This window comes from Rissa tridactyla, chromosome 6 (assembly GCF_028500815.1).
Source record: "Rissa tridactyla isolate bRisTri1 chromosome 6, bRisTri1.patW.cur.20221130, whole genome shotgun sequence".
NCBI classification, from domain to species: Eukaryota; Metazoa; Chordata; class Aves; order Charadriiformes; family Laridae; genus Rissa; species Rissa tridactyla.
Window position 1 is genome coordinate 66730278 of NC_071471.1, and position 26684 is coordinate 66756961.

General features: G+C 38.4%; 1 protein-coding gene and 1 non-coding gene across 2 annotated transcripts in view; both read right to left on the reverse strand.

Annotated features, from left to right (window-relative positions):
- Positions 1 to 1077: 1077 nt before the first annotated feature.
- Positions 1078 to 26684, reverse strand: part of EIF3A (eukaryotic translation initiation factor 3 subunit A) — a 34651-nt gene continuing 9044 nt past the window's right edge. Inside the window, exons 6-22 of the mRNA XM_054205304.1 lie at positions 25998 to 26206; positions 24834 to 25005; positions 23710 to 23814; positions 22811 to 22909; positions 22004 to 22120; positions 20780 to 20965; positions 17675 to 18022; positions 17027 to 17131; positions 15172 to 15285; positions 14764 to 14886; positions 13646 to 13799; positions 12440 to 12624; positions 10597 to 10685; positions 5868 to 6760; positions 4330 to 4504; positions 3718 to 3887; positions 1078 to 2361 (exon numbers count right to left, since the gene is read on the reverse strand). Coding sequence (XP_054061279.1) covers positions 2120 to 2361; positions 3718 to 3887; positions 4330 to 4504; positions 5868 to 6760; positions 10597 to 10685; positions 12440 to 12624; positions 13646 to 13799; positions 14764 to 14886; positions 15172 to 15285; positions 17027 to 17131; positions 17675 to 18022; positions 20780 to 20965; positions 22004 to 22120; positions 22811 to 22909; positions 23710 to 23814; positions 24834 to 25005; positions 25998 to 26206 — 3486 coding nt within the window. The 3' untranslated portion in view covers positions 1078 to 2119. The remainder of the gene's footprint in view (positions 2362 to 3717; positions 3888 to 4329; positions 4505 to 5867; positions 6761 to 10596; positions 10686 to 12439; positions 12625 to 13645; positions 13800 to 14763; positions 14887 to 15171; positions 15286 to 17026; positions 17132 to 17674; positions 18023 to 20779; positions 20966 to 22003; positions 22121 to 22810; positions 22910 to 23709; positions 23815 to 24833; positions 25006 to 25997; positions 26207 to 26684) is intronic.
- LOC128912197 (small nucleolar RNA SNORA19) lies at positions 22328 to 22460 on the reverse strand. The gene has a single exon (XR_008467521.1). It is a non-coding gene; the product is annotated as a small nucleolar RNA SNORA19 (small nucleolar RNA).

Sequence of the window (26684 nt, forward strand, 5' to 3'; positions counted from 1 at the left end):
TAAAGCTGAGCATGAGCCATCAGGTCTGAGGCTGTTTGAACAGGACCACAGCCTGTAGCTGGAAGAAGACAGCATCCCCTTCCACTCAGCAGACCTCATCTTGACTACTGCGTACGGTTCTGGGCCCCATCTCAGCCCCCTACAATATTGCCACACTGGAGCAAGTTCAGCAGAGGGCCAATGAGATGGTCAGGGGCTGGAGCACCCACCTGGGAGGAAGGGCTGAGGGAACAATGCTTGTTCAGCCTGGAGAACAGAAGGCTTTGGGGAGACCAACAGCACCAAACCAGAAGTTATCAGGAAAACAAGTCAGGCTTTCCACAGCGGCACGTGAGCAGGAGGATGAGAGACAACAGGTAGAAGCCCAAAAAAGAGAGAGGGTTACACTTTTTCGCTGTGGGAGCAGTCAAGCATTGGAAGAGGTTGCCCAGAAAGGTTGTGCAGGCTCCATCCTCAGAGGTTTTCAAGACCACGCTGGGGAAACATGGTTCTGAGGAACGCAGTCTGACCTCACTTGGTGAGCTCTGGGGCTCTCTTTTAGCAGGAACGATCCTGTAATCCTGTGACACAGAATGGAAGGACAGCAGCTGAACAGCAGCAGCGCCCACTGCCCCAAACCCAGAAGGTGCTCTCTGGTATTAGGTAGCTGCCATGCTCTAGCTTCACCCTTTAGAGGACTGTACGAGGCACAAAGAAATGGTTTTGTTTGTTTAGAAAACACTACTGTTCCCAAGGAATTCTGTAACTCAACAAGCAATGAAGTGACTCCAAGAGGCTCCAAAGGCACAAAGATCCGGCCCTCAGCAGACGTGTACAAGAGCAAGTTTTTCCTGAGAAGTGAATAGGACCTGGGAAGCTCAAAAGAGGACAGGAAAAGGCCAAGAGGAGTATTACAGCTTTTGTTCTCACACGTTAAAATTAAACCCAGGTTCTCAGGAAGAAGCCATCCCAGGTGTCCTCACATTTTCCTTCAGCTGGTACAGAAAGCGGTATGTATCAGAAGAGAGTCGTTCAGCAGCTGCTCTGCATTCGCCTACATTGTGGGAAGTTACTAAAAAGTCACGACACCGTAGCAGCTAATTCCTTAAGTTGTTTATTTATCATTGAAGAAACACACAGCAGCAAGTTCTGCGTTGGCTTCAGTATGACCAGATAGTTAAGCGTTGTTACCGCACCCCGAAATTGAAGCCAACACAGCCATTACTACAAATCACTTTTTTTGGAAAGAATTGACCCTGAAGACAAAGAATTGGGGGAAGATTCAACAATTTCTCCAAAACCACACATTTTAAATATGACAATATTTATAAATCCTTGAAAGGCATGAATTATCCAGTAATGGAAAAAGCGGTTGTGATATTGGCAACAGAAAATACATAGCCATATGCTTACCAAAACACTTAAGTTGTAAAAGCTTGAAGTTTTGTGGTGGTACACCGCAGCTGTATACATTACTGGAACAATGACTGCAAAATGGCCTCCTAGGCGTTACGTATTCAAGTAAATCTACAGAAAATATCCCAGTGTAGCTAGTGCTCATAATGTTTATTGTATTTAATTCAAATTTAAACAACTTACTGAATTTAGATAGTGATGAAATACGTCTCTCAGAAACCGCCTGCCCTCAAAGATACCTATGTAAAAGAGGGCTTTTATATTTTTCTATTTTTTTTTGGCTAATTATGGAAATTGATGTAGCTCTGCTTTTTCAGTAATTCCACTCTGTGAACAGAAGTGTTTTCAAATGCACGTTCTGTAACAATAATACCCCATTCCAAATTAAGAAAGACTAAAAATAAAAAAGGTCAGCCTGTTTCGGTGCGAGATATAAGCATTACTCAAGACAGCTGTTGGGCTCACTTCTTTTTATTTTAGCAACAAATGACCCATGAAATAAGCATCATTTGAAACTTCAAAAACTGGCATTCAATTTCCAACCTTCTGCTGTGAGTTTTGTGCATGATCAATCTATATGAGTAAGTAATTCAAGCTCATGCTTTCATGTTACCTCAAAACATTTGTTAAAGAATTCCAATTCAGAATGTTTATAAGCACAAATATAATCCGTGGATTCAATCAAATCAAAGCTAAAACATTGGTTAAACTCTGTGATTTTCACTTAACGTCGTACAGTGGTCCACCCTTCTTCATCTGTCTCATTTTTTGTACGGCGAATGGGCTCACGCTCCTTTTCTGTTTTCCAGGAACCCTTCTCCTTCTCCCCATCTCTCTCTCGATCTTTTGATGCTGGTGGGGGAGCAGAAGCTGGAGAAGCAGCAGGAGCAGGAGCCGATCGCCGAACTGTTTCACGTTCTTCTCCGCGTTCTTCTCTCCTATCATCGGCACGCCGCCATGAGCTTGCTACAAATACAGAAAGACAATAAAACCACTTTTGTCATGCTCCACCAGCAGCCTGCAAGAGTTTAAACACATACGCCTGGCACCGACAGTCCGATTTACTGATTCTCAATCTTGCCAAGAGGTAATACGATGATGACGGCCAAACGCACAGCTTAATTTTATAGTGAAGTAATGGACAGGAACTACTCAAGCCTCTTCTCAGAGTCAGGACCATTGTGAGCAACAAGTGTCATCTTTAAAACACAGTAACTGTACTAAGAATGTTCTATTGATGTACGTGGGTTTATGATGTAAAATACATTCTTATATTATTATCAGAATTAAAAGCACAAAAGGGTCTCCTCAGAAATGACTGAACTCTGAAAAAAGAAAAATCCTAACTTAAAAACATTTGTGGAAAACGTTTAGGTGTTCATTGTCTGAAAAGACAGCAGATTACTCTTCGGCCTACTGAAATCAGAGGCACAAATGGCACTGGATTACACGATTCTGCTGGTAACAGCACTCACCATCCTTTACTACATGAAAAATTGTTCATTTCCCCCAAAAGGACGTTAAGAATTCTACCCCAGCTGTGAGCAAACAAAGCCATGTCAGATACCAAACCAGACACTCAAACATGAAAAGTTCTTCATGTATTAAAAATGTTAAATCTTCGCATTGAGAGCTCTCAGCGTTCCCACCAACTAAGTCCCGTATGAGGCATTCCGTTCCAGTCTGCTCTGGGGACACCCCCCGACAGCACACTCCCGTCTTCAGGGAGCCCCCACACTCGGGGCAGGGACCAAACGGGATTCTGAACTGGAAGACGTGGTATCTCAGGCTAAACTATTTGCCATGACTGTATTTTTAGAACACGGCAAAGGATTAATAAAGGTACATAATTAAAACAGGGTAAGGTATGTAATTAAAATAGGTTATTCATCAAAATCAGTACCATTAATAGCATGAAACCCACAAGGCCTTGTTTGGAAACATTTCCCTCACATTTTAATGGTTTTAAGAAATGAGCCAGAAATGACTTTCTGGGACATCTACGCCTTGATTAATTTAAGTACAAGAATTTCATTCACCCTGAACATAATCCTACTATGAAAACCGCATACTTAAAATGTTATCCTTCTGCTGCTGATGTGAAATGCCACTGACAGCAAAGAGTACAACTAAAAAAAGGTAAGATTCAAGGGAAAATTCTCAATTACACTAAAGTTTCTTTCTATTACTTGGTTTACGCCAAGGTAGTTTAAGTGGCTGAAAATAAAACTTATTCCCATTTTGTCACATCCTAGCACTGTCAAGAGCAACTTGAAGGCCCTATAATGAATGTAGCCTTACAGAACACTAAAATAAACCTACGTTCTTCCCGGTCAGATCTGAGTGGTGGTCCTCTTCTGGGGGGTGGATCTCTGTCATCAGCACGCCGATCTCTCACGTCGCGACCACCTCTGTCCCATTCTTCACGACGACTTGAATCTCTCCAGCTAGAAGTCTCCTCAGCTGGCCCTCTTCTCCAACCAGCGTCATCCCTTTTGCCATTCAAAACATAAGAAAAGACTAAACGTTAAGATTTTACCTTTACTATTTAAAAAAGCAACAATAAATCACAACACAGATATTTTCAGGCCCAGCAGGTCTCTATTTAACATACTGACATGCTTCCAAACATTTTCTGTTCTTCTGGAGCCTAACATGAAATTCTCTTGATAACAGGTTAAAAAAAGATAAATTCAAAGCAGTAAAGCATTTTCGGCTTTCTTCTGTAAACAGTTAATGCCATCTTAAAATAACAAACCAAAAAGCCCCCCAAATGCCACTACCCATTTGCTGCCTTGAAGTGCTTTACTTCATACGAACCAACCGCTGTTCCTTTCACTAGGCGATGTCACGTTCTGTCTTTATCAGCAAGGCACCCTTTTTTTAAAAAACCCCAGAAACATTCTAGGAAGTATTTAAACAGAGAAGTCAAACCTGGGACGCCTGAAACGATCATCTCGATCAAAATCTCTATCTCTGTCAAATTCACGGTCTTTCTCATTTTCATCACGATCTTTGTCTCTATCCCATTCGCGGTCTGCTGGAGGCCTGGAGTCTCGGGGAGGCCCCCAGCTGTCTTCACGAGCCTTTTCTCTTTCTCTCCATCCCCCTATAAGTAAGAAACAGAGTCAAAAGAATTTGTGACTGACCTCTGATCTCTCTGTGTCCACAAAGAATCCTTTACTTCCCTCACAGAAACTGGTTCTTCAAGTTTTGATCCCTGAGGACCGTAACTCAAGATGCTTGTAAAAAGTGCACACTGAGTGGGAGCCATAGACAAAACGCTGTAGAAACTGCGTAATATGAAGATAGTAACATACATCTCATATATGGGGACTGCCTGCCTGTGGCACTCAGCCGAGCTGATTATACCCTGCAGTTTTCAGTCAGAAACCATGAACTCCTCGAAGTCTTGTGCAAAACAAGTGCAGGAAAAGGTGAAGGGGGTAGCTCAGACAGCAGACTCCTCTGTGAAAATCTACAAGCGAGGAAGCTTTAGGCAAATTTCTATGAACGTACTGCTTTTTAAATCACTACTTTAAAATACAACTGTCATTCACAGTGCATCCTGCAGTATTGTTCAGTTATTTATGGATGGGAGTTCTTTATTATGCAGCCCACTTTTTCTTTACATAGGAAAAAGCTGAAACCTTATTGGAGTGCAAGTATCAAGATTTATGACAACTTTGCTACAGGCTTGGATTACAGAATTGGTGCCTACTTTATCAAGTTGATGTGGCACATAAATCTCAGTAAAAAGAACAGGAAATCAAAATCATATCTAACATTTAAGTGCTTTCAACAGTTCCGAAAAGAATCAGAAACAGTTGTAGTAGTGACCATCAACAGGACTTAAGATTAGAAACAAACTATACAAGAATAGGGTAATTCCAATTTTAAGAGACCTCAGAAGGTTATCTGTCCAAGTTCCTGCTCAAAGCAGGATTTTCAAGAAAGGCAGACACAAAAGCAAAAGAGGAACGGTAAAAACAGGTGTATCTTATATACCATATATATATATATATATAACAGCTGTATCGCATAAAAAAAAGCTTATCAAAACTGACCCACTTGAATGATGTGCCAAAATCCTCCTTTGAAGGAGGTCCATTTCAGACATATTGAGGGGGCAGGGAACAAGACCAAGGTGTGCTAATCTAGTGAGGATGTTTCTCTCCATCAGAGCATTCGACTTGTCTGTTTTGTTTCAGCACATAGGTAAATTAACAGCATTACTATGTGACCTTTAGGTATCTTCCAGGCAAGCAATAGACACTGCTGCATTTTTAATTTTTTTTTTAGCTGAACCAAATTAAAAGGTTTAATTTTACTACGTAGAAGAGTGTCCACATTAGCCAAATTAATCCAGATGTTTTCAGAGTTGATTCTCCCATCTCTAGCACCGTTACATCTGTTATGTACTAGGTTAACACACGCTCTGGAGGTTAGATTATTATGTTATTATATTTTACCTGGTTTACCAAATGGTCTCCAAGGACCTGGCCTTGAATCGTCACTGCTACGCCACGGACCCCTGTCATCATCTCGTCTGGAGAGCCTGTCATCATCTGCACTACGCCATGGTCCCCTGTCATCATCACGCCTTGACATCCTGTCATCATCCATCCCGCGCCTGGGACCTCTGTCGTCATCCATCCCACGCCTGGGACCTCTGTCGTCATCTGCGGCACGCCAGCTGCCCCGGTCATCATCCAACCCACGCCTGGGTGGCCTGTCATCATCCAAAGCCCGTCTGGGCGGCCTGTCGTCGTCCAATGCACGTCTGGGCGGCCTGTCGTCGTCCAATGCACGTCTGGGTGGCCTGTCGTCGTCCAACGCACGTCTGGGTGGCCTGTCGTCGTCCATTCCACGCCTGGGACCCCTGTCGTCATCTGCTGCACGCCAACTGCCTCTGTCATCGTCCAAGCCGCGCCTGGGTGGCCTGTCATCATCCAACACACGTCTGGGTGGCCTGTCGTCATCCAACGCACGTCTGGGTGGCCTGTCGTCATCCATTCCACGCCTGGGACCCCTGTCGTCATCTGCAGCCCGCCAGCTCCCTCTGTCATCATCCAAACCACGCCTGGGCGGCCGGTCATCATCCAATCCACGTCTGGGCGGCCTGTCCTCGTCCCCTTCACGCCTAGGCGGCCTGTCCTCATCTCCTTCACGCCTAGGCGGCCTGTCCTCTGTTGATTCCACAGAAGGACGTTCCTTTTCTTCTGCAGCACCACGTCGCGGCAGATCGTCCCCTCGTCGGGGCAGATCATCCCCTCGCCGGGGTAAATCATCCCCTCGCCGGGGCAAATCATCTCCTCGTCGGAAAGGTCTTTCATCATCTCTTGCTTCTCCTCGACGCCAATCTCTATAAAACCACAAGGAATGAGCAAAAAGTAGAAGCTAACATCCAGGAAAGCTTTACATATCAGATCAACAGTATCAAACCCCTCAAGGCCACTTCTGAATGTATCCACTTGATGCGTTGTTGCAAACACATTTTACAGAGCTTGTGGCTCTCAAATGCACACATTCTAATTGCCTTCATTGCTACGGAAAATTGGTATGTCACCAGCCCTACAGCTTCCGTAAAGACTGAACACTTTATCTCCTTAAAAACTATAGTTCGAAGGGGGTAACTAAGTCCCTTGTTAGTTATCTGCTGCAATGCAACAGAGGAGAGGTTCTACACCAAGCCCCATCTGACAAACTTGAGCTAGGTCTCAAAGAACCAGTATTAAAAAACATCCCACAACCATCAAATAGGTATCCCCCTTCTTCAGGCACATGCCAATCCTACAGGCCAATCCCTGTTTTCATACGCTTTGGCAGTTTCAGCCCAACAGATTGGCAATACTTTCACTGACATCCATCCGCAACTGGACACAGCAGGACAACGTAGTAAACTCATGACTCAATCCACTGCTACTCCCTGAGGGCAAGCAGGGTGCACTGGGCTCTGACGGGCCGTCAGTGCTTGCTTGGACTTTCCTTACTAAGATGGATGTGGGAAGTAAAGAATTGGTGAGAATTTTCCCTGGGCTATTGAGCCATCAGTTCATCTTTGAAATAAGTCTGGATTTGTAACACTGAAAAGATCAGACACTACTATGCAAAGGTTAGAGCCTTCCACTCCTGTCACTTCTCTGGACACACCATGTAATTTAATGTCTACAGGATTTTACACATATTTTTAGACCATAAACCTTGGCTTTGCCACCAGGTTAATTTCTTTGTTCAGGAAATTAACCTTCCTAAGCTAGTTCCTCAGCATTAAAAAGAAACAAGCAAAAGTACATCGCAGAGACGTACTGGTACCTGCATCTTGGCAAGAGAAGGGCAACTGCACTGGAGTTCAATCTCATGGATAAAAAAAACAAAAAAACAAAAAAAAAACCCCAAACAACAAAAAAACCAAACAACAAACCAAACAAAAATCCCCCACCAGTTTAGAAATCCACTATGCTACTGAAATGTAAACAAAAGAACAACGACAACTTGCTACAAAACAACAGATGTAGGACTCCAAGAGGTGAGAACAAAGAGGCAACAGTTTCTGACAACTCTGCATTGCAAGAATTTCGAGGAATTGTGAGCAGCATATTTCCAAGTTTTAGAATAATATGGGAGAATGTAATTACCATTGAGCTGTGAGATAAAAACAAGACATGGAGACTGTTAACTTTCATTTAGACTCAAATTGGATAATCTTCTCCTTTGAAAAATCTGACTGTTTTGACGTAACAGACATGTAGAGAGAAATGCTTATGAAGTTCATCAAATGAGCAAGTATTTCATTCATTCATACTTAGGTAGTGTTTCAGGGTTTTAGGATTTTTAAATCTATTTTTAAACTATTACTCGCAGGTGAAATTATGCCTCTTTTTTACATTTTTTTCTCATTTGACAACTTCAGCGCTCATATTTCAGCTTTTGTCCTTTCCCTTGTAGAAATTCTAACTCCCGTGTTAAAAGTTTATTGAAATTAAGAGTCAAATAGCATCTGACAATTGAGTAAGAACAGAGGAATGCAGGAATATTAAGAATACTAGCAAATGGCAGTCACTGGTAGTAATGCAACCCAGTTTCTATTATATAATCCATTTTTCAATGCCCTCTAAAAACCCTACGCACAGATCTCCAAGAGCTGAAAGCATGCAGATTGCTTTACCAAATAAAGCAGAAATTTACTGGCAAAGTTCACACTACAGTGTCTACCACTGTTACAGGTTTATAACTTTTTTTTTTCCTCATCTTTTAACTCAGACACAAACAACAGAGACGTAAAATAGAGGTCAACTCCCCTTTTCTATACACTTTGCCTTTTTAATATTTCTTGACCAGAAGCACGCAAGCATTTCTTGATCCTTTGGGACAGCACTCTGTGGCAGTAATAACTCTAATGAGCTGTGCTAAGTACGACAGCCTGCAGCACTGCCCTGTCACTTTTAATGAATACCAGAGGTTTATATTGCTTGTCATTTCATTGTTTCAATGAGCAAGTGTCTAGTTCAACACATTTGTATCCAACACATTTTCCCTTTAGGGTTAAAAACCAACTGAAGGCAGACTAGGGGGTACTAAAGAACGCAGAATTACACTTCTTCTGCAATTATGTTTGAGCATCGTCATTTTTACTTTGTTATTTCTTAAGTTCAGCAAAAAGAAAGTAACTGAAACACTGCTTTACTTAAAATTCCACAGAAATATTAATTTTGACTGCTATCAATATTTCCTTTTAGTATTCCTCAGTATATTCCTTTTACTAAAAGACAGAACGGAAGTTTTACCAAACATGCTATATAATAATCCAAAGGATGCTGTCCTGACAAGTAAAATTACTGAAAAGAAAATTGGTTCTGTTCTACCTCAAACCAGGACAGATGCCCAATTTTAACTCCTCAGTAGTCACTTGGCTCAGTTTCTACAAAAGTTGAATGAGAAACGACTAAGACAACACTTATTCATAAAAACTCTATGCTATAGTGATTCAAAATGAATATGGGACATCTGTATCATTCTGTTGTGGAAAAAAAATATCCCATTGAAGCACATTAAACACTCCTGCAATATGTTAATAGTTAAAGGCTTCACCCGGGAGTTTCAGCCAATTTTTGATTTTGCAGTTCACAAAAAAGTGGATCACCACCAAGAATGGCAATGCAGCTTTTAAGGAAAGACTGAAAGACTATTTTGTTTATCAAAAGATCATACTCTTCAAATATGTTAGAAGAAATTACTAGAGAAAAAAATATTAAATTAATTTGCTTCCACTGGAGTCAGAGTAAGCTGTAATGGATTTAAATTGCTGCACTGGAAATTAAGGTTAGACATTTATAAAAATCTATCTACCTGGAAGGCTAATTAAGCAATAGAACGTATTGCCAACTGGAACAAGTAGTGGCATCTCCATCAGCACAGGCTTTTAAGAACAGCTAGACGTGCACTATCAGAAATATTTTAGATACAGCTCATCCTGTTATGGAGCAGAGGGATGGACAGATGTTAAAGATCTTATTTTCTATAACTGTAGAAACTAAAATTTTGTTATTAATGAACATATCCAAAACCCCTGAAATATATAGATGTGAACAAGCTGCCCTTTAAAAAAAAATAATAAAATTGCGAAGTACCTTCAGAATACTCTTCCTTCAGAAATCCTTCCTTCACTGTTCACTACAGTCTGTCAGAACTCTGTTTTAGTTTATGGCACATGTTTTCTGCTCTGTGACCCACTCTGGACCTTGAAGAGTTTAAGACTCTGAGTTTTGACTTTAATCTTCCTATATATTACTGTCAGTTTTTTAAATGAAAAATCTCAAGAGTTACCTCATCTAGGAACCCTGCATTTGATTGTCATCCTCCCCCATTCTGTACTTATACAACTGACACCAATGTTTGAGTAGGACAGAAATTTTTAATTTAAAAAAGAAACCAAGTAAGGAACTTGTTTATCCTATACAGGTGTCTGGTAGCTTTCACATATCCAGGCTAAACAAAACAGGAACGCTATCTGAATGTAGTTCCAAAATAAAACTTCTCTCTCATTCTGAGATCCTTACAAAGCAATTTTTTAATAGAAGGTAACTTTCAGAGATGTAAAGGCATGAGATATCATTCAGTGCAGCTTTAGCAGTAGCAATAAAAAGGGATCCTACACTTTTTAAGCACAATACAACTGGTGCTCAGTAGGTCAATGATTACCTTTCCACTGGTGCTCGTCGCCATTCAGATTCTGTCTCACCACCTCTTCTCCAGGAGCTTTCAGACTCCCTATCACCCCAACGAGATTCCTGTATGTCAAAAGAAATTAGGAACATTCTTTCTGAATACTTTAAAATGAAGATTTTCAACTCTTTTCAGAGCATACTATGTCATTAAAAACTCATTTGTTACACTGTAGAGAATACTGAACTATCAGGAATTTAAATAACTTAAGTATGGTTTTAACTAACTAACTTTATTGCTTCTGGCAGAGTTTAAAAAAAACAATATGGTTCCCTTCGTGCCACGTACTTTACTAGTAGGGTAGGATATATGCAAGTCCACTAAAAAGTTTATGAACAAGTGTATGAACAATAGCTACACTGAGCCATAGCTACCACCTGTTAACATAAAAAAAAAGTTCTAATAGTTTCACTTTCCTGCTGCTTAACGACAATAGGAATGAATTAAAAAACTCAGTTTTTGTGCTTTCTAATCAGATCAGAAAATGTAACCGAATAAACTGAAAGCTCTCTGTAGCAGAGACCATTTTGTTCTGGGGACCTCAACGCACAGAACAGGTGAGATATTTGTGATTCACACAGGTTGCTTGGATGCAGGGCAGAGCAATAATATTTATTTTTTTTTAATAAAAGTAAAATGTCTCTCCCCATTGCTGGACAAAGACAAACATTTGAACTATTTCTAACACGGTTGTTTATTCCTTTATTCCACCACAAGACGCAAATTAGGTAAACCTTATAAAGTACCTGATTTCACATAATCACACAACCTCTTTATAAAACGGTATTCCGGTTCTAAACTGCTCCTTGAAAAGTGTTTTTATTTGTCAAAGTCTGCACTTCAATACGGGGAAATATACAGGCTGTGCAAGATCTTGTATATCCACTACTCCACAAGCGTCTACTTTAATGCTTTTGAAATGACCCCAACAAACAAGGGGGAGCAAAGAAAGAATCCCCAAACTGCAAATGTCATTTTTCAAGTGGTACAGATCTCTCAGAGCCTGAGTCAGCTTCTCCATATAATCAGGTGCCCACGGCTAGGAAGGATCACCTCTTATGTAAAAAATACCGATGATGATCATTTTCCTGACAGACTATCAAAACTGTTTATACAAGCTCCGATTGTTTATCTTCATAGTGTTACTCAATGAAGTCTGCAATGAATAAAGACAATGGCTACGGTGGATGACATTTAAAACTCTTCTCTCTTATTGATAAGTTCTGAAAAAGTGTGAGCATAGGTTTGTGCTACTCAGTTACATTCTTTTGAATCATTAAACATTTATTTGCAAATACCTTTCACTTTGTTTCCTGTTGGATTAGGACAATGATTTTCCCCAATACTTATATTTGTAAACAGGAAGTTGCACACACCCCTTGTTTTTATGTTTTATGTTATTGCGTATTTCTTATAGAACTATGCTTTTATGTTTAGTCCGGGATTTTCCTTCAATATCTACTCTAATTCCTGACTTTGGTATGAGTCACTACATTTGCTTCCAATATAGCTTCTCTTGTTTCGTGTTAAAGCAAATTTTATTCAATATTCTTTTTAGTTTTTACTTGTTTAGTTTTTAAACAGCTTGGAGATCTTAGTAGTTTCTTTGTTTCACTTTATTACTAAACTACAGATTCCAGATCCTGATAGTGAGCTGAAACTAAGTGACAATGACTTAACTACTAAATTAGCCATTTATGTCACAACTTAAAAAAAGAAAAAAAAAAAACAACCTACGATTTTCAATGCTACCATTTTCTTCCAAATAATCTACAGAAGAAGCAGTCAAAAAGAAAACCAACCTAGAAATATTACCTACCTTTCTTGAAAATGGGTCATCCAGACCTCTCCTTTCTTCTTCTCGACGACGCTCTCTTTCTTCTATCTCCATTTCTCTTTGACGTTTTTTCTTCTCCAGTTCTTCTAGTTTTTTGACACGCTCCTGGTATTCACGCTGTTCCTGCTCACGTTTCTCACGCTCAATGCGCTCCTTTTCCTCACGCTCTAGAGTTGCAAACATAAACAAAGGTATTACCAATATAAATTCCGTTGCTTTGCTGTATCCACAAAAGGGTAACAAAATACAATCTCTCCCCTTTGACTCCTTATTAAAAAAAAAAATATCCAAACATTTCACAGGATGCATTTAACTAACCATAGAATCTGTTTTCTGGAAGCATATCCCAACTCAAAAGCAATAGGAAAAGCAACTCTGAAATATCCATTAATGTGACATTTTGAATAACAGCTAGCAAGAAAGGAAAGAAAATGTTCCAATACTTGCATATTAATTCAATGTACAGACCACAAATGTGTCAGCTAAAATATCGGTAACTACCTCAGCATAGTAGAGGATCCCTTCCTTACAAAAGGTCAAACCAAAAGATCAGCTATCTGTGTCAGAAATCTGATATTCAGGACTGCTTGGGTTTTGTATGTTTGGGTTTTAAATATGATGTGATTATGAACTCCGATACACAAAATCTTCATCCACCAAGTGACAAGCAGAACAGAAAGTGACCTTACAAGATGCCTATCATCTCTTCTCAAGCCTCGAAACAGGCTACCAGACAAATCAATTCACAAAGAAAGGTATGTGAGTCACAACTCTTGAGCTCTTGATCTGACACCAACGTTCCCTTTCTGTTCTCTTTAAGATGTGCACAAACAAGTGGACAGAACTCAAACTAAACAAAAAGTTGAGACTTTGATTTTAGTCATTAGCCTGTCTTACTTTATCTCCTCCTCTATTCATGTGTGGGAGAAGGGGAGGGCAGTAAACCTTCACTTGCTTTCATTTGCCTTTCCTCCTATGAAGCTTTATCTTCATCTCTATGCTGTACACGTAAGCATTCAGAAGGTGCATTAGGTAAAATGTAAATTGTCTAATAGCAACAAACAGTCTTCACCGCTGACTGAAAGTGAAAAGACTTCCTCCAATATTGTGAAACAGGGAAACCTCTGTGCAGACATCTGGAATGGGTCAAGGATGCAAAGGATAAAATAATCATGTTCTCAATTATACCTTTAAGCAGCTGTTCTTCTCGTAATCTTTGTTCTTCCTCTTCCTTTTCTCTGTAATAAGTAATGCGTCGCTCTTCTTTGCGTTGTTTCTTGCGTTCCTCCAAACGATTACGCCTCTCTTCTGCTAACCGCTCCTGGAACTGCTTGAGTTTATCCTGAAATACATAGAATACACATGAAAACACCAGAACTACTTAAAAAAATAAAGCTAAATAAAGCTGCACAGCAACACAAGCCAACTGCAACATATTAACTTTGCTCCACTGAAAAACAACTACCTGTTTGCCATTTCAGCCTTTTCCGCAATAAATTTCACATGAGGGAATATACTCCTACTTAGAAGAAAGACAATCAGAACGCAAAATTTTAGTCCTTCATCTGCTTTTTCAGGAAACCAATTACCTGAATAATAATTTACCTAAACTACATTACCTAAAATTACCTATGTTGTTGCAAAGAATGATATGCAGTTACTCAATTTAACATAATACCTCTTTTGCCTTTTTTTTTTTAAATCAGTTCTTACTGCAACATAGCCAAATAATCAAAGCTATAAACAGCCTCACCAAATGCAGAATTTTAAAAATGTGGAGCAAGAAACAAAGGCACAGTTCTTCCCCTGCCCTCATGGTCTAATTTGTTATTAGATTTTGCAAACATATAACGTGAAGTTCCAAATACTCAGACTATCAAAGTAATTTCCAGATTCAAACAAAAAGATTAAGAAAAACAGTAGACAAGTATTTCTGTCTATTTCTCGGCTTCAGTATTATTCCATCACCACAGTAAGTCGAAGTACTTGTACAGATACAGCTGGCTGCTCACACGCTACTCAATGATCTCTTACTAACAGCTGCATTGAAATAAATAGTTTACCTATCTTTAATTTTCCATATAAGCTATTACAGAAGTTGTCAAAAATAGTAAGTGATAATATCTAGGGATGGGTGCAAGAATATTTTATTTTAAATTTTTTTTAGTCAAAGCAGAAAATAATTCCACAACTCTGAGCCATTCTAGAAACTAATTTGTTCCTAGATTTCATGAGGAATCACTGGGTCGCAAGTTTAGTTCCTCACTTTAGGGGAATATTTTATTACAATACCGTATCTTGCGTACCTCATAAACTGTTCGTCGTGATGCTTTGAGCCTGGCTTCAAATAAATCTCTATCCTCCAACATCCTTGAGAGTCTGTTCTTATGCTCAAGGGCCTTCTCGCGCTCCAACTGCAAAGTGGTGATCTAAAAATAGATAATAGAAAATGTATTACAAAGTAAAATCTTACTGTATATTTGCATTCAATCTACCTCAGCCACTCGAAAGAGAATTATCTTTTCCTCTTTCAGATCCTAGACCGAAGATACTGCTGTCCACTAGCACAATGAAATTGCAAAGCTAACACTTCATTCGTCATATCAACTTTTTCCCTTCTTTTCCTGGATTGAGCTGGGGAAAAAAGACAGTGCAAACCCACTACTTTTCATTCATTGTTCAGATGATAAAATCCATTAGCAAAAAATCCTTACCCTTTCTTCTTCCTGTTGCTCCCACAGCTCCATATCATGCACTCTTTGCTCCTCGTATGCAGTCTTTATTAGAGGAATTTCTTCTAAGCGCTTCGCTCTTTCGAAATAGTCAATCTAAACAAAGATAACATAACTTGAGCATGTCAATGCAAAGACCAAATCTGGAAGACTCAGTCTTCAGCATCCCCCAAAGAAAACCCCGATACCCGGAGACTTGTCCAATAGATCTGATATATTATTGTTACATAAGAACAACCACGTTGGACCACATCAAAGGTCCACCTAACCAAGAACCTGCCTCTACCACTGGCAACTAAGTGGACGCCCAGGCAAGGATGCAAGAATAGAGGCAGGCATATATACAGTACTCTCTCAGCATCAATTTTCAGCTCCTGGCATTTCCGGTGTTGGAAGTTTTTTTTGTATTTAGTAAGCATTGGTGGACTTCTCTTGTCCTTTTGAACTCAAAGAAGTTTTTCTTATACAACAACGTAGTTTGGAAAGAGCTCCTGTGTGTCTACGGCTCTGAATAGGGCTCCTACTAGCTTCATTTGACGTTGCCTAGTTCACCATCCCTTGCAGTCCAAGAACAACCGCTCCCCATCATCAGCTGTTACAACAGGTAGAGTCTTACCGACCCCTAGCACATCCTCTCTCCATAAGTCTTTTGGACATAGGGGTACTAATTCACATAAACATTGCTCACAGAGAAGCCAATCCACATCATTCTTGTTGACCTCCTCTCAAACTCCCAGTTCAACCGCATCCTTTTGGAGATGAGAGACTAGACTGTACACAGTGCTCAAGATGCAGAACCACCAAGTTCTCATTGCTGACTAATAATGTTCAGTTTGGAGCCCATCATTTAATATGTAAAGCTAAAGATTGGGGGATTTTTTTTTTCCTGCTTTCGCTACACAAAGTATTTTCTATCTATGTAAACTGAACTTCATTCAAAGACACTTCCTTTTACCCCACAGCTAAGTTTTCTTTGGTGAAGAACTTTCTGTAAAAAGCTTTTTGGAAAATCCAACTTAGTTACAACAACCAGACCACCCTTACTCATATGTTTGTTTTGACAGCTTCAGACAACTCCAAGAGGAAGCCCCAGCTTACAATTCTTCTATAGAAGTTGTGCTGACCTCTCTGGGTAGATCATATTTACACAGGTGACTACTAATTCTACTGTTTTATTTTCTGCTACTTTGCCCAGTATGAGCATCAGGCTTAGAAACCTGCAGCATAAAAGATCCTCACTGAAACCTTTTCATGTAACTTGCCAATTTCTACTATCCAGTCAGTTTTAACTGACTTGAATTGCCAACCGAATCACATAACCTCTGTTTCATTCTTGAGTACTGTCGGAAGTCCTAGGTGAGTTTCACTTTGCCCAGGTTATATATTTCTATCTATATTTCTATTTACTATGACAACATGTTCCTCACACTTTTATAGTCACCCAAGTTTCAGGCAGATCCTATTCTGCCACCTAGAAGGGCTCTAACAGTGGAATTTCCTGTTTCAGTGAGGACTCATACAACTAATTAAATTTAGCTTCTCTGTAATGGCCTCACCTCTGTGAACATTTAATCTTCTCTGAACATTTTCCAATTACAAGTCTTTCAAACTAAGACTCAGTTCACAAACCTTAAGGATCCATTTTCAAATCAACTCCATTAATTAGAACAGATTTGTGCACTGATACTAGAATCTCAGTTGGATTGTGACCCATTTACCTTTTTTTAGTTTCATACAATGACATTTTCAACATCAATATTATATACGTATATAGGAATTCACAATCACTAACTAAAGCATTGTATAGACATGGTTTTGTACCCTTCCTACTTTGTACCTTTTTCTCCTGATTCTTCAGACGTTCCTGAAGTTCTTTCTTTTCTTTTTCAAGCTGTTCAACTTGTTTAGCCATAATGAAGTCAGGATCCAATTCTTCAAGATCCTACAACCAAGTAGAGTTATCAATACCAAAAAAAGCAAACATTTTTTCTACTACAAATGTGATTTGTTTATTGATTTATTTAAGCTTCTTTGCAGTTTTCCCGTTAACTTTTAAATTAATTTGCTTCAGAAACATTCTCAATTTCTTTTCCTTTTTTCTGGGTAACTTGTATTTTATTTTTAAAAAACTCTTTAAAGCATTCGTATGTTGATTTTCAATTGAGTCACGGTCCAGGTACTAAAAAATTGGATTTGCAGGTCTATTTTGTATTTCAGATACTGTTAAAGCAACAAGAAAGGCGGGGGTGGGGAACGACACCAAACAGCTGGACTTAATTCCTGCAGGTAAAAAAGATCCTATCCAAACTCAGAATTAAAGTTTACTTATACTGTTGAGCAAATTAAATATTTAAGTGTCAAACTGTCTCATTTTTAAGAGAGGCTGTTTATAAGACGAGTAAAGAACATGAAATTCAGGCAGCCTAGCAATGTAATACCAAAGGCATAAAAAAATAACTCAAAACTTCAAAAATAAGTTGCCTACCTCAATATCAATATCTTTAAATGCTTTGGCTCCCAGTTCAGTCTTCTTAATCTGCTCCAAGCGCTCACGAACGGTCTTCTTTTTGATTTGTTCATGCTCTTGCAGGATACGCTCCTTCTCTCTTTCCTTTGCCTCCTGGCGCAATCTCTCTTCTTCCGCTTTCCGGACTTTTTGTAATTCTGCTTCACGTTGTTCTAGCTCTTCTTTTTCACGCTGAATGTTTAAGCTTTCAAGACGTTCTTTTCTTTCCTCTATAGTTTGGCGACGTGCAAGAATACGCTGGTGCTCCTTCCTTGAATTTTTAAGGAAGGCAGTGACTGCCAGCTGATGTTGTTCTTCCTTTTCTTGCTGTATTTAAATTAAGGATAAGACAATGATGTAAGTAGCATCTCTTTAGAAAGGCAGAAAACATAGCAAATGCTTCTCAAAGAAAACTCAACGTTAGTTTTATTCTCCAAACTTGCCAACTGCATGGAAATACAACTGTAGTGGCAAACCTAATCACTTATCCAAGCCTCATAACAAGGCAGTATCAACTGACTAGAGCCATGTGCAAATGGAGAAAGTTGTCCGTTATCAGACAATATTCTATGACACATCTTAGGTATGATATTTTCACACTTTTCCGTCCAAAAATATTGCACAACCGCATGCTAGTGATATATAAGACTCTAACTGAAAGAGGGGTGGGGGGTCAATCTTGTTTACCTCTACATGTGTTAGCAAGTATAGCACCACCTATACTGTGTTTCACCAAAGCTCTCTTGTTTTTAAAGCTTTTTTTCCAAACACACTAACATAAGAGAAAAATATCCTAACTGACATAAAGCACTATCTATGAGATTATAAAAACCTCATAATTGCCTCTCAACAATGTAGGTATAAACTTTGGATGTAAAACCATTTTAATTAAATAACAAAAAGGACTAGATTTCTAGACACTAGCATATAGACTATTCTCCAAGATTCTCTAAGCATCCTTCTAACCACCCCACTGCTTTCCTCCAGTGTACCTATACAGTTCTTTGTACAGATTCATGCTGCACACATGAAGAGGTATAATTGTGCCGGCTCAGGGAGCTGCCTGTTTTAATCAGTCCAGCAAGCAGCAAAACACTGCAGCCCAATCAGCTCACTACACTCCCTCAAGTCGTGCTGCTCTTGAAATGTGAGCTGGTTCTGAGGTATTTTTAGTAATCTGCCACTTCTAGGGCACTCAACAAAAACACTGGAACTTCCATTCTTTGCTGCAGGTCTGCAAGCACTTAAAGATAAATGGAGGTGCCAGAAACACAAAAATGAAAAGCTTTAGATGAATTTAACAATTTTGTGACTTACAACAAGTTTGTCAGAAATTAAGTTTTTATGCACCTGAAAAAGCGAGAAGTTTTGATCTGAATAGTAAAGGAAAAAAGGACATCGACTTGTTTTGTAGCTTCTCTAACCACACAGGTCGATATTAACCTTGATACTGTACTCCAATTTTACAAGCATAATTACTAGCATTTATGTGTTATTCAGCTAATTGTACTAACATGTTAAGTATAAGACTATTTGTCATTTCTATCTATGAATGTACAAATAAAGCATGTTTTTTCTTTCAAACCAACAATCTATCTGTCTAATACCAATCACTAATAAAATCTTTTTAGGGGAAAGCATAAATGGAAATATTTTCATCTTCAACACTATAAAACAGCTAACACACGTTTAGGCTAAGATAAATAAGCTAGCATTAGGTGTCAGGATACAGTCCTACTTTGTGTGTGTATTTTAAGAACATTACTTAGTATTTCAACCCATATAAAGAATCCAACACGGACATCTTGCTATCAGCCTTTTTTCCTATATGGAAAAATTATTTGATATGTTTGCTACGAAACCTTTCATAAACGTAAAGCAAAAGAAAAAGTTACCACTGCTCTTTTAAGAGAAGTGAAGGTTTAACTTGCCACAACCGAGGCATGCTGGAAATCCGAGACCGATTTACACCTTGCACCTACAGGGCTCTGGAGAACCTGAAATGTGAGCTCATCGGTGAGTCCAACCTTGAAGCCAACAGCCCCAGTGAGGAGGACAGGGAGTGACAAGGACAGGTCACTTCTTGAGTTGTGGGATCTTTTTTTCGTGTTTTTAGATTCCGCTATGAAGTTACATTCCAGGTTCTTCACAACAGCAGTTTCTCCAGGAAGAATAAAGAAAGCAGGCTCTTGGATTTTCAAAAATGCATGCAAATTTTTAAACAAATCCTAGCTCTGTAGGCCAACCTATGGGTAAGTTATTATTTAGTACATTCTAAACAAGATATATGCAAGAATGGCAATTTAAACTCAGGCCTCTTGTGTACATTTTGACAGTTTAGTTATGACCAAACACTAATTAGTTGGATGTATTAAGAATGATTTCTTCTTCTTCACAAGCACAAATAGCTGACTACCACCAGCCTGAAAAAAATTAAGAGATACATCTCATCTGAAGAAACACATTTGTGAAAATAAAAGCTTCAGTATAAAGTGTTATTACTTTACATTTCTACTTAATCCACAAGTATATAAATGCAGCCCATCACTACCGTCAAATTAGATCAGAGATTGTTACTACGATGCTCTGAAAAAACAAGCAACACACTTCTGAAAATAAACAAATGTACAAAAGCACCAATCACTACATACTCAAATCCTTGCAATGTCAAGTTAAAAGTCATTAGATAGCTCACTGCCTTTCCTATGTCAAGGAAAGGTAAAGCAAGGAACTCCTTCGAGTATGATCTCACAACTTCAAAACAAGCTTGTCTTGCTAAACCAGAAAATTTAGATCTATTACAACAAGTGAGTACGTAACAGATGCAGAAGGACACTTTGTCATTAATAAATACATTAATGCTACACTACATTTGTATATATTAACACCTCAAGGATCAATTATTCGTTCTGAAGGGAGGGGACAGCAGTAACAATATCGATTACTACTTAGAACAGACGAGTTGATTAGACAAGCGAAAAAATAACAAAAGGCTGCATAAGGGCAACAGAGAAATATCATACAACATACATGGAGGATATGTCAGAATTTGTCAACATTTTCAGAAGATTTAAAATGACTTACCAGTAGGTGAGGAGGCTTAATGACTGCAAGAGCCTTAGCCAGAGCTGAGGACATAGCAGTCAACTGATTTCTAATTTGCTCGGAGGGCATGCTTTGTAGTTGAGGGCCTAGCGGAGCATCTTCTCTAGTACTGTAATTCAAATCTGAGCCAAAACTCAGTGTCCGGGTAGTATGATCAAGACGAACCTTTGGGGAAAAAAAAAAAGGAAGAAAAATAAAATTATAAATAATTTCTTCATTGCTCTGCCTCTGACCGATATGAGTCAACAGAAGCTCTGAACAGAAATTACTTTAAAAAAAAAAAAGTTTTAGCTATACCAGACTGTGAGAAATGCCAAATTAGTAGAACAATAATAGCACTGCAAATAAAAGTTTGATTGATTTCCAGGGTTTAAACAAAACAAACAAAAAAGCCCCAAAACAAAACCCAAAACCCAAACAAACACAATCACTGGAAGAGGCTGAACTGTCAATGATTCTGTGAAATGAGCACTGCAAGACAAGTCATTCTTGCCTCTTCCTCCACGTTAGCAATAAGCAAAATAAGAATCCTGACTTTAACGCAGACAATTTCAGCGCATCTAAAACGTAAGCTAAAGCTGTGTGTTAAACTAGTGAACTAACTCAGCTTTATCTAAAAACCTAAATGGATAATTACTAAGCAACCTCAACTAAAAAACTACTTGTATCTCATCACCAGCTTAAACATTTCATTACAGGCTGTCATTCTTTCAATACAGACAACTTTACCAAGGATGCAGTGTTCAACAGCAGCTGAAACACCTCACTGGCCTCACTGCCTCACTGGCACCCATCTCAGACATTGCTGTTTTAGTTCAATCACTTGGTTAGACAAAACCCAACATCAGCGACTGTGAGGCTCTTCACTCTCCCACAACTAACTCAACATAGTCAGAAATCCGCATCCCTGCTTGTTAGACTTGCTTCAGGATGTTCTGGACTAAATGACTGGGGCTCACAGGGCAAGTTTCAGCAAATTTTACTTCTACTGGACTTACATTAATGGGTGTTGACCTAAATCAAAAATATACACCAGAATGCAAATAATCATCAGCTCTTTATATACTGTCACAGGCATCTTTTACTCTAGTTTATCTCTATCTATCAGAATCCATTTTCTTCCTTGGGTTCAATGTAAACCCGTCAGTTTTCATCCACATGAATCCATACATCATTTCACAGAAGTCTTTTTACAGCACTTACTTGTAAATCACAATGTCTGGCTGCATCAACGATATTACGTTCCAGCTGGAAAGCATCAACAAAAGGAACGAGGCTAACCAGACGAGAAAATTCAATGCTTTGATAAATCTGGGCCACCTGTATGTGAACAGAAACATTAGGTATTTTTCTTCATTAAAAAGAGATCAGAAATAAAAGTTGTTGTACAGGCTATAAAGCTAACTTTTTTAATTGTCAACAAACGAAAGTATACATATTAATACAATTGCAAATACTCTATCAGGATTTTATTTCTGTACCATATTCAAACTTAACCTAAGATAAAATGCCATTTCTGAATGGCTTCTTTGTATGAAGGAGACTGGCAGCAGTAACTACATACAGCTATGCTGCTAATTAGCCTTCAACTACTTCTTTAGCACATCAGAAATAACACTGCTCGTCACTTGTAACGAAAGCAGGTCAATGAAATGTGCATTTTATAAAACACCTAAACACAAAAAAACAAACCATCCCACCCACACCTTGCTCCAAAAGATGTTTTAAGCAGCAATGAGTTACCTGAAATAAGACATCATAGATCCATAATGAAAATCTAGGTAAGAGATTAGGCCACTGTACGCAGACACTATTAAGTATAGCTACTATGGCTGTACCTAAATGATGTACAAATCTGAAGACATAGGTTATATATTGGAAAAAAGTACTTCAAAATCCTAAGTTGATGGAGAAAAAACTACTTCAGCATGGCAGTTTCCAACTTAACGTTCTTCCAGAGCATTTTCTAACTTGGGTATACTTATGAACATACATTCTCTTTACTCATACCTGCTGCAGAAGACGAAGAATGGTATTGTTTTGCAGGTGAGGAATATACAGCTGCAGTTCAGGTTCCTTTTCAGCTTGGTCTTTCACCCAGTTCAGAACCTATCAAAATTCTGAAGAGTTACTCTTATCTGCGCCAACCCTTGAAAACTTCAGAATTAAAAGTACCAAGCATGTTTCTTAAATATTTCCAATTTACAGCTCATGAAAAAACAGCACTTCCGTCCAGACACTATGTTGTTTTACTGAAGTGTATCTTTCAGATACTTTAATCTATAATGGATAGCTAACATTTTTGTATGAAGGCGACTGACAGTAGTGGCAACGTTTACCACTCTGCTAATTTACCTTCAAGTCTCTTTTAGCACCTCAAATATCTTTGTTCCCACTATCAAAGAAAAAGAACATGATGTGCTTCATCAATTGCAGAATTTACATTAACCTCATCAACATCTCTCACGCTATTTTATCTCCAATACTCTACACTTGAATAGTAAAAACAGTCATTGGTATGTTTTACCACTTCCCACACAACCCACTCGGATGCATGTGCACTTGTGCACACAAAGTTTTCTCATTTCTGCATCTTCAAACAAAATTTAATTCTGTATCATCTCCACCAAGACATTCTGATACGTTCCCAAAACTCTGCACCTTTATAGGGGCCCTCTGAATAACACCCTAGAGACCCGAATGGATTTTCATTCTACTTCAATAATCTGGTGCGCTATGTATATCAGATGTTACACACATGTCATTGTAATGGAATCTGACCAAATAAAGCCTGCCATTGAAAATTCTGGCAATTGAAAAAGCTAGTTGGTATTTACCACAAATCAATATTCAAATAATAGACTATTAGACAAGACCAATTACTATATACACAGAGCTACAAAACTTACCTTGCTGACACGGCCACATAACTTGAGGGGGTGGAAGTCTACTTCAAGCCAGTTGTAAAGTTCTTTCACTTCTGGAACAACATATTGCACTACGTTGAACCTTACCTGCAGTCAACAAAAAAAAGATCCAAAGATCTCAAAATAAATACAATATTAACAAATAGCTATCCTTTAAGAATTTTATATTCAAGAAGTTAAACAGACACCACATGTACCTTTTAATACAAGAGACTACTTATTTTTTACTGCAGCATTCTTAATTGCAGTGACAATAAGACTACACAACTGTATTTAAAAATGGAAAAGTAGACAAAAAACATACAAGATAAATATTTAGACTAGAGTATGACCTCTCAACTTATTAGCCATTTCTAAGACAAACGTCCTACTAGGCCCACATCCAAACTAAAGCCACACATCTCAGTTCATGATTAAACTTCTGAAGCTTTAAAGGTTTTAAGGCAAACTGGAGAGGTACCAGAAGAAGAATTAATGCAAATTCTAAAAAACCTTGAATGTAAGTTTCAGGCATGCATGCAATTGACTGTAAGAAACTCAAGCATCCTCTGAAAATACCTAACTATGACTGAATGTCTCATTTGTTTATGAATGTCTGGGAAGGTCTGAAGACAGAGAAATCTAACCTCCCTTCAAATTAAACACAAGGAAGTTTTCATAATCACTTTGGTCCTTATGGTCTACTGTTTGATATTTGACCTGTGCTTATACAAAATACATTTAAAACAGAAAAATAAACACTTGGTTCAGTTAATTACACACGTTTAGAGTAGGGGGAAAAGCCTGAAGTTCTAGCTTACAACCGTTTTCAGACCCCTCAGAGTTTCAAAATTACATTGGTTGCTCAGGTGACATAAAGGACAATATTGAATCCGACTCTTTAGCGCACACAAGGATTAAGGCCTCCCGTTATTGCTGCCATTTCCAAACAGTCCTTCTTGTGAAACTGAAATTTTAACACTATATTGTAAGTCATACAATTAACCATACAGCTGTTTTAACTTTTAAACTGCTGTCCCATAACTAAGCCCAGTGCTCTAGAAGGAAAACAGTCCAAAAAGAGGACTCAGTATTTAAAAGCTGCTCATCTGAGCACCGCTACCTACCATATCATTAATGAGACTGCCACGTGTAGGTGGGGCCTGAAGACCCAACAGGGTTGCCAGCCGTCGCTGTTTCTCAACAATGATGCCATCCATATCCAGAAGGCGAGCAATATCAGTTCTCTCAGGAGTTATAGGAATTGACAGAGTAGCCAAAAGGACTCGAGTAGACATCCTGTTGAGAAAGCATAACCGCAAAACATGAACTGCAAGAGAACACTAATCAATTCCTTTTCATATACATGCCAATTCAAAAGTAGGAATGAGTAGCATTCATGATGGAAAACTGTAAAAATATCAAGAATTAACAGAAAAAACGCCAACTGCACAACAACAGTACAGAATGCAGCGTTCCTCACTAACCACAGGCAAGATTTTTGACATCTTTTCATTACTTACATATGTATGTATATACATATGTATATATAAAGGAAAATGATAAAGACATTTAAGCCGCCTGTGTAAATATCAAAATACTATAAAATAATGAAAAGAGCAGAAAGCACCACCTTTAAAAACTTATTTTAGCTGCAAATCCACACCAGTCATTTTAATTGCATTGATTTTAAAAATTTACTGGGCAAGCCAGGTGTACCTTTTGATGTAATTATACAAATGACATTAAATATTTAAATTCTGACCTTAGTACCCCGGTGAAAAGGAATAGAAGAATACGTATTCCTACTATGTTCTGATTCTATAAAGGCCCGTACATGAACTTCAGAGGTTAAGGCAGTCAATGATTCTGCATGCCTCAAAAGCTTTTCCAGTATCATACTTGCTACCAAAAAATTAAAGGCCATTTGGCCATACAGACTTCTATATATTCAGGAAAAGTTTATACAAGTTATAATGAAGTCTTGTGAAGTAAATACCACTACTCAGAAGAGAAAAAGGAAGTAAACCTTAGATTAATTAGCTTGCTTAGCTTCCCAGTCACTAACAGAGAAGGAAGCTTGGCTTAGGTGATGCTGACGTTTACATTACTCACACTGCAGCTTTGTAAAATATCCTTCTTGCTCTAGGTTTCTTTTGAGGCAATTAGTACTGGCACGGTAAACTCACAGCCATACATGTCATCTGCTTTGTTTGGGGTACAATTTAGTTTACTTTTGAACCTATGTGGTTAAAACAGAAACTAAGATCACATTAAATATCTTTCCCTACCTCTGCATCTCCTCTTGTGTAAGATTCTTTCGCATTTCTCTTGATAAATGATAAAGTCGGTGAAGTGTAGATGCATGAAAAAGAGCATTTCCTGATTTCCAGAAGACAGTTGAAACTTTGTGATAGTAATTTGCCATCAGCTGTGGCTTGGGTGGTTTCTTAGACAATGCAAATAGCCCATGAATATCCTCCACTGCTTTAAAAGCTTCCTAAAAAAAAAAAAAAAAATTACACTACTTTTAGGAAGTTTTTCGCAACACCCAAAAAAGGGAAAAATATACATTCACTAGAGGCTGTAAGACTATAATATATTTAATAGCACTGAAAGCTGTGATATTAAGTTTTGGCAACTACATGAAATGAAACACTTCTTTCCTAATAAAGACATTATTTGGACATACTGCAAATCCATTAACTATCTGCTTAGAATTTGATACTTAACAATTAGTTCGTGCAATTTTTAAAAAATTGGTTTCTGACAGATTTTCAGGCTACAAACCAGAAAAACAAAAATTCTACTATTTTACTATTATGCCAATTCTACTGTTTACAGTTTTACCATTTTTCATAAAAATAATTTTTGTGATCAGAAATGGGTATAGTTTCCCTAATAATACATATAATCTTGGAAATGCCTTACAGGTAATTACTTACATGCCTAAAATGGAAACAACAAAACAGAGAACA